Raw genomic sequence first — 9,115 nt, 5'->3', positions numbered from 1 at the left:
TTTTTTTTTTTAAAGATTTTATTTATTTATTTGAGACAGAGAGAATGAGAGACAGAGAGCATGAGAGGGAAGAGGGTCAGAGGGAGAAGCAGACTCCCTGCCGAGCAGGGAGCCCGATGCGGGACTCGATCCCGGGACTCCAGGATCATGACCTGAGCCGAAGGCAGTCGCTTAACCAACTGAGCCACCCAGGCGCCCCTTCAACTTTATAATCTTAAAATAAGGAATAACTCCCTGTAGTTATGGTTTGACTTTATTATATATTTTTAATAGTATGTTTTAATTTATTATATATTTATTAAGCATCAGGTGTTCTTGGGCCTGCCTTAAGTGATCTTAGTCTATACTAACAATAAACAGTTAATAAAATATGTGTTAGTTGTTAGATTCCTTAGGGTTAGGGTAGCAAGAGGAGAAATGAGCAGAACACCTTTGCTGATGGAGTTATTATTGTAAGCATATATTGGACATGGGAAATTCTCTCCTTAGCTATCCAAATTCTTACACTTCCAAGACTGGGATATGCAGTGTACTTCATAGGGCACCTGAGAATTATCTCAGCCTTGTTCTGGCCAATGACTTGAAATCAAATGCTCACCTTGTATTTATTCTCCATGTACAATTATAGTTAATGTTTCCCAAAGTGGGTGCCTGTGATTGAGTCAGCATGCTACCACATGATATACGACACCCGTGTGGGACAAAATTTCAGGCAGCCCACTTCAAAAGTAGCTGGGCTGCTTTGTGCCCAGCCCCAGGATCAGTGGGTCTTCCATCAGGGGTCCAGATCAAAATTATCTGAGGAACTTTCTCACCCCACTCCTTCCTGGAAAATAAGATTCAGAAAAATATGATAGGAAGGTCCAGGCTTGTTTGAAAAATCAAGTGATTTTGACCAAGAACAACTTCAAAGAACCACTGCAAAAATGATTGCCCCTTACTTAGACACCACTGCTACGGTCTAATCCCATCAGAAAAACTTGGTCGTGGTTGTGAAGAAAGCTTTGTGATAGAGGCTTACCAAAAAGTGTTTCTGCATCAAAGTCAATCCACAACTTGTAGCTTTCTTGCACCTACTATAAGAAAATTTTATCTGAGGTAATACGGTGAAATAGTACACACATACAAAGGGAAAGTGACAATAAATGGAAGGCAAGATTGAGAACTTGGAAATTATATTCTTAGACATTCTTACACATATTTATTCTCAACTGATTGAGAAAACTTTTCATCTGCTGTTGAATAACTTCCTGAGAACTTTATGAACATGAAGTTTATCAGAGTGAACACCAAAACGTTTTGTTGAAGAGCTTAAATCTCCCCTATCTGTAGTCAAAGAATGAGGATCAACAATGGAATCACAACATGCGACACAAAAACATTCTGGGCTAAGTGTCAGGATAGCAGGCAAGGGCTTTTAAAAGTTTATCATTGTAATGCTTGTTCTCATATTAGAAAAATAATAATGCCACGTAGTACTTGTCTCAGTTTTATTAGTAGGACTTCTTCAGCTGTTTCAGTCAAATCTTACTGTAACTTTGGGCTGAGTACAGAAGGACTCAAAACTTCAGTAGTCACAGTTCTCCTTTAAGACCCAAAGAAATGACTTGCTTGGGATTAGCAGTGGGAGTACTTTTACTTCTATTGTGTATAACTTACCTCACTGTCCTCAACTCATAGAGCTGGCCCCACTGTGGATTGTCATCAAGTACTTGTTGAGTTCTGTCAAAGAAATTCAGAAAAACCTTGAGCTAAAACAAATGCCTGACATGGTCTGTAACAAAATATTTTTTTAAAGATTTATTTATTTGAGAGAGAGAGGGGGGAGGGGCAGAGGAAGAGAATTTCAAGCAGACTCCAGCTGAACAGGGAACCCCACATGGGGCTCAATCCCAGGACCCTAAGATCATGACCTGAGCTGAAGTCCCATCTTAACCGACCGAGCCACCCAGGCGCCCCCACATTTCTGTTTAATATAAAGGAAATATAAGGCCAAGATAATACACTACTGCCTGTTTGTGTGATTTCTACTTACTACTATGTAGTACAAAACAGAACTTAAATATGAGCATGTGGTGCTCTGTCTCACACACATATCCACAAAGTGCATGGTTGGACTTGCATGATTCTTATGAGAGATTCTTATGATTCTGATATATTCAGATAATATAAAATACATGTATTTTTTCCTTTTTAGGCAAATCAATATTGTGTAGCAAAGAAGTCCCAGCACAAGACTTGAGAAAACTCTGTGAGAAGCTCAGAGGTATCGATTCTAAGACTCCCAAATTAACAAGTGATATACAGGGGCTTGCTTCTCGTGACCCAACTTTTTCAGAGAAGATTGACCATAAAGCTTCTCACCTTATACAAACACCTCAAGCACAGCACTCAGGGAATTCCTTATATAAAGGGGACAGTAATGGCTGTGGGGGTAGTTTGAATACGGATACTACCAATTTAGAAGGCTGGAATGAGGTACCTGATGAAGCTTACGACCTGCTTGATAAACTTCTAGATCTAAATCCAGCTTCAAGAATAACAGCAGAAGAGGCTTTGTTGCACCCTTTTTTTAAAGATATGAGCTTGTGATTATCGTTCATCATGTAATGTTTGATGTTTTGTGTTATGAGACGGGGTGAAAAAGAGTTCTTTGTAATAGCTGTAACTTCTTGATTGGAGACCAGGGCAAGCAGGAAGAATAATTTATTTTAAAATTTTAGTATTTGCTCTTTGGCAGGTTCTAAAATACGGATTAAGATTACTTAAAATGCCTGGGATAGTTCTTTGGGCTAACTACGTGATCTTTGGGTTAGATCTACCCAAGTAGAATCAGATCTTTAGCTTCCCTAATTACTTGTCACTGCCATACACAGAAAAAGAAGCTGTTTCAGCCTAGTACATAGGAGTTTCAGGTGTAAGTCTTAAAATTAATGGATGTGATCAGGACTAAATGAGTCAAAAGATGTTACTGGTTTCTTTAAACTGTGAGCTATGTGTACTTCTGGAAAACTCGACCTGGTGCTGGTGCTCTAACCATTCTGTAGGTAAAGGAGATCATTTCCTCTTCTAGAGACATATATTATACTTCCGAACACTAAAACAATTAACGAGAAAATGTTGGGGGTAATATCACTTAAAATTGAATTTATCCATTTTTCAAAGTATTTTGTTAAAGCATATTTCGTGTGAATTGCCATGTTTTTCTTAATGGTTTCTCTCTTGATTTTTCCACTTTCTCTTTCCCCACCTAACACATTCTCCTTGGAAATAATATGGTGCTTTCCACAAAGTTTCTGGGTCTTTGTTAAATATTGCATGTGTTTACAGTTGGGAACTCACTGTGTACACTGGTTGTTTAAAGGGAAGCTGCAGAGCCAAGGTGAATACTGATAGTCCAAAATGGTTTTCTTTTTCTCGCTGTCTTCGGTGTAATTAGGTAGCTGGCTAAAAGGAAAAATAAATACAACCTTGAGAATATTGTTGGAGATTTTTTTCCTCTGCATAGTGTCATCAGGATCTCTATATCCTGTTATAACTAAATTGGTCCTGCTCAGAGAAGGTTGATTACTAGAGTCTTGGGTGTGTTGGGAAGAGAGAGAGAAGTGGGTAAAGTAGAAGAGGACCAGAGATGGAGGCTTACTACATTCCAAAATGATAAATATCATTGACAATATATCAAACTCTTTCTGTGGGAGATAAGTCTAGGGGTATGGATCTGCTGAGCAGTTTCCCATTTAGTAGGGATAGAGTATAGAAACAGCCTAGGGATATAAAACATACATTGTTATTTTGTGCATTCAAGTCAGTATGTCCACCTACTCTCTTTGGTAAGTATAGTATATACAGAAACCACTACCGCTGATGTGCTGTCTTCTCATACTGTAATCTGTAAAAACAACAAAACTTGAATGTTCTTGAATTTATATGTTTAATAAAGTTATTCTTTTATATTTTTTATGTCTGACTACTCATTTGAAAAATACCCTTTAAAAAAAATATTGATCACTGGAAATATTTTCCTTCTGAGACTGATGAATGCTCTCTCCAGCAAATAGTAGGCAGTAGATTAACAAAAATTGACCTGGCTCAACTAGTATGTGAAAGATGGAAGCAGATTTTTGTTATAGAAAGGTGCTCATTGACCTCATCTATAGGAAATTTATAAGCAGATAGTAAAGCAGTAAGTCATCTCAGTAATCAGAAGTCTTAGCTAAAAAAAAAGTTCATGGTGTGATTTCACAATCAAGTTAACATATTCTAAGAAAATTAACAGGAAGAAAAATTTAACTACCAAAAGTGCAGGGCAGGAGATGTTCTCAAAGAAAGTTTAATATTTAGGGTTGTTTGAAGTTTTTATTAATATCACAGAAGAGAACTTGGCTGCTATGCAAGGGGAGGTGGGAGGTAAAGGGAGCCACTGTGTTAAAAGCCATCCAGTGATGTAAATTAGTTCTCAGGGAATTTCAACCCCACTGGAGTGTTGGGTGCTATATAGATATAAATTAGGCGCTTCCATACGCATATTCAAGTTTTTCAGCCTTCTAAATAATGGCATATATCGCCGGGGCGCCTGGGTGGCTCAGATGGTTGAGTGTCTGCCTTCGGCTCAGGTCATGATCCCGGAGTCCTGAGATCGAGTCCCGCATCGGGCTCCCTGCTCCGCGGGGAGTCTGCTTCTCCCTCTGCCTCTCTCTGTCTCTCATGAATAAATAAATAAAATCTTTAAAAAAAAAAAAATAATGGCATATATCAGTCTAAAAGATTTTAATTAGTCAAAATAGTCATTTTTAGGGAAAGATGAAGAAGGTAACTAGTTAATGCCATTTCCTATTATTATGGAAGTTCCCAGAATATTCAGCTATTTTTCATTGTCAGCTTTTTAAAATTCTTACTGCTCAGACTCTTTGAGATAAAACTGTTAAGGGTGTTTTCATTTAATAAGCCTTAGACATTTAGAACTATTAATATAACAAGCTTCAAGTATTGGTTTTCGAAACAGGCTGCAGCTCTGTAGCATTTTTAATGAAACTTTTCCTTATATGGAGATGATTATGGTTGTCTTAATGACCTAAATAAAAATGTGGCTCAAGAATGATTATTCCAAAGAATGAAACTTTGTTTCAAAATCTGAACAAAAGTCATCAAGTGATGTTAATCTCATGTTTCTGGCATCAGCATTTTAGGAACAAAATGATGTTACAGATGTCAGAATATTGATTGCGTAAAATCTTGAAACCCACAAGACATGTAGGCTTAGGTCTTAGTAATTTCTGCTGTTTACGTGATTTCAGCCCTGCGTGTCACCGAAAAGTTATTTATCTTAAGAAACTGTGGCCAAATTTGGCGGGTAATGCTGTCTGCCAGTGTCTGCAGATGTATTGTTTCCGCCTACATTGTGTGTGCTGTCTGTGGTCTTTAAAGAACGCTACCTAACACTAGGCAGAAATGTCAACTCCCCGTTCAGATTTTTTCCTTTGTTCTTAGAACTGAGGTTGCCATTTCCTAATTTTGTCAAATTTTGTGTTTGAACTGTCTTCCTTTCTTGAAAGGTGGACGTTATCACCCATGTAGTAGACAAGTAATCAGGAGTAGTTAATGCTGTGTCAAATTACAGTAAGATTTTCAACAAAGTAACCACAAAGGTCAGTGTTAAGGCAAATGTTTACTAAATAATGACATTTTAGATAATGAAAAGGCTCTGATCTTAGGAAAGCAGTTGCAGGTTTGGTGAGAAAATTATAAAAATGAAGTCAGAAAAGTGATGTCAAAATAGTTCAAGCTTAATGTGACCTGCTCAGTTTTTTTTTCTTAATAGAAGAAAATGAATTACAAGAATTGCCCTTGACCACTGTTTTGAGTGCTTTTAAAAAATTAAAATAATGTCTGACAAAATCTTAAAAAAAAATAAGGTCTGGTAAGGAATTCAAAAGGTTAAGAAAAATCTTATTGGGGGAGTGTGTACATAGCTTTTATAAGGCAAGGAAGATGACTAGAAAACATGTTGTAAACGGTTTAGAATTCTGATTTAAGCATGCACCGTATGCAAAATGCCCTTTTAAATTTAACACACCATCCCAGCCCTTAAGTGGATTCCATCTTGGACCCTACTGAAGCAGTTCTTCAAGGAAAGTAACAGTTTAGCACTAGGAAATTTAACACTCTCTTATGAAGGAAAATAGAGAATAACTTACAGATTCATCTTTAATTCTAGATGTAGAGAAGGCAAGTGTCACTCCCTCTAGTAAGAAACCAAGATGAACCAAGGGATGGGCTTTTGAGATCCTGAAATCAGTAATAACCTATCAGCTGGGGAATGAGTGGCACAACTCAGAAAATGGAAGAGCCACCTGATAGTTTTTTTGTTTTTTGTTTTTTTTTTTTAAGATTTAGAGAGCATGTGTGAGTTGGGGGTAAGTGGACAGAGGCAGAGAAACCCAAGCAGACTCCATGGAGAGTGCAGAGACCGAATCAGGGCTTGACTCACAACACTGAGATCATGACCTGAGCCAAAATCAAGAGTTGGACGCTCAACTGACTGAGCCACCCAGGCGCCCCAGCACCTGATAATTTTTCTAATCAGAATTTTTGTATATATTTCTTAACCTACATTCTATTGATGATGTGTTTTTATAGGTGTATATTTAGTGATGTACTCACCCTTTGTATAAATTCCTTCTGTAACTTCTCTGAAGATTAGAAATGACTCCAACTCAGACAAGATTAAGACAGTAAATCAGAAGCAGATGTATGGCTGTGTAGCCTCACTTTGTTATTTTAGCTCTGTCCATAAGCAAAAGGAGCAAGGGGTGGGGAATCTAGCCACCACCAAATTTTTCTAGATACTTTAATACTTTTTTACCCAGAAGTTTCTTTATTTCTTCTGGCATGTTGCTGGTCTTCCTACACTCAAATATTCTGATTAAAAACAAAACCAGCCCCACTGTATGTATGTGTGTGTGTGTGTGTGTATATATATATATATATATGAGTAATCTTTGGACAAGTATTAGCAATGCTCCTTTACACTTTTCCCTCAAGGTTTGTGAAATGAATGCCTGGTGTTCTGTGAGTGTCCTGTCATTTTAATTTCTTATTTTGAAACTCCACAGATAAATGGCCATATGAAATGTGTACTCCTAATATTGAAACCCATTATCACTTTTATGTGTAAAAATAAACACGAGCATCTTACATCCCTTAGTTGTATGTTTTGAGGAAGTATCTTTCTATTTGTCCCTATGCATTGTGACAACCAGGCCTGGCATTTATTGAGCAAGTGTTCAGTAAGTATTTAAGTGAATATATTTATTTTTGTATATATTCCTTAACCTACATTTTTTCTATGTAATATATTTAATTAAAGTCAAATTTAATTTGCTTTTATATTTTATAATATATATTTTATAATATATAATTTGCTTATATATTTAATTAAAGTCAAATTTAATTAATTTGCTTTTCTGGCAAGATATTAAGCCAAAAAACCTCTCTTAATACGGGTGCCTATTTTCCTAAATTTGGTACAATTTATTTGATAGGGAGCAACATAAAAATGAAATGCCTCATTCCTTTTTACATTATCTCTTTTCAGTAGACTGTGCCGACCCCCAACAAAAATGTAATTTAAATGAAAGCAATATTTTGGGGTGCCTGGGTAGCTCGTCGTTAAATGTCTGCCTTTGGCTCGGGTCATGGTCCCAGGGTCCTGGGATCGAGCCCCACATCAGGCTCCTTGCACCACGGGAAGCCTGCTTCTCCCTCTCCCACTCCCCCTGCTTGTGTTCCCTCTCTCGCTGTGTCTCTTTCTGTCAAATAAATAAATAAAATCTTTAAAAATTTTTAAAAAAATAAATGAAAGCAATATTTTGATGTCAGGCTTTAGGTTCTGAAGAGCCCTAAAGGGGTCTGTGGACTTTCAGTTGCCATAACCTGCAATGCCTCTCCCTCATCTCTGCATATCCCAAATGTGCTCTTAGTAGGCTGTCAGAAGTCACATTCCTCCCTCTACAAAACCTTTCCTCATCAATCCAAATGATCATTTCCTGATTTCTGATACCCAGATGATAAATTTCTGGAAGAGAGAGACTGTTTTATGTCCCCCCCCATTTCTTACCACATTAGAGAATCAAGTACATTGTCAAAACTTTGGGGTTGACTAGGAACCTGACACCAGGAGGTATTTCCAAACCCTACCAGGACAATCCCAGCCTAAGGACAGCCCCTTTTGTTCTTTTTAAAAGATTTCATTTATTTGAGGGAGAGAGAGAGAGAGCGAGCATGAGCAGGGGAAAGGGGAGAAACAGACTCCCTGCTGAGCCCCACACAGGGTTGGGATCCCGGGACCCCCAAGATCACCCGAAATCAACAGTCTGACGCTTAACTGACTGAGCCACCCACGCACCCCAGCCCTTTTATTTTTAAACATCTACAAGATTATACTGTTTTCCCTCTCCTGATTTCCCAACTCCCCACCCCATCCTAGCCGTATCAGTTCTAATTTCCCTCCACTCCATTTTGCTGGTGTTCCATTCCCATTGCTTTGACCTCAGTGGAGACAGAATAGCTGGTGGACATTCGGTCTGGAATAACCTTTCACATCCTTGTATAAGAGGCAAGTGAGCAAAAATTTCATAATTATTACAGTTGTGTTTTTACCTCCTACAATGTACCAGGTGCCATAACAATCAAATCGATTTAAGGACTTGTAAGTATGCATCAAGTACTATGGGAAAGCATTATATACACACTTGATAATACTTTGCTGAAGTGATTCGTTTTCATGCTGTAGGACCCTGTTCATCTCTGATTTTCCTGAGACTGCTTCAGGTCCAAAACTGTCTTCATCCAAATTGCATTTTTAAGAATGTCTCTCAACTAGAAGTAGTGTGAAAATGTTAGAAATGTGTTCTAGTTTTTTAGCTTTAAAAATATGTCAAGGATGACCACTCTCGCCACTACTGTTCAACATAGTACTAGAAGTCCTAGCAACAGCAATCAGACAACAAAAAGAAATAAAAGGTATTCAAATTGGCAAAGAAGAAGTCAAACTCTCCTTTTTCGCAGACGACATGATACTTTATGTGGAAAACCCAAAAGACTCCACCCCCAAATT

At 37.7% G+C, this 9,115-nt stretch overlaps 1 protein-coding gene across 1 annotated transcript in view; it reads left to right on the top strand.

The window, feature by feature from the left end:
- The window catches only part of CDC7 (cell division cycle 7), a gene marked incomplete at its 5' end in the record, with an annotated part of 16,525 nt that extends 12,572 nt beyond the window's left edge, over positions 1 to 3,953 (top strand). The window contains one exon of the mRNA XM_031021212.2: positions 2,198 to 3,953. Coding sequence (XP_030877072.2) covers positions 2,198 to 2,592 — 395 coding nt within the window. The remainder of the gene's footprint in view (positions 1 to 2,197) is intronic.
- Positions 3,954 to 9,115: the final 5,162 nt, after the last annotated feature.

This window comes from Leptonychotes weddellii, chromosome 4 (assembly GCF_054177405.1).
Source record: "Leptonychotes weddellii isolate Sample4059 chromosome 4, ASM5417740v2, whole genome shotgun sequence".
Classification (NCBI taxonomy): Eukaryota; Metazoa; Chordata; class Mammalia; order Carnivora; family Phocidae; genus Leptonychotes; species Leptonychotes weddellii.
This window is presented reverse-complemented; position numbering and strand designations above follow the sequence as displayed.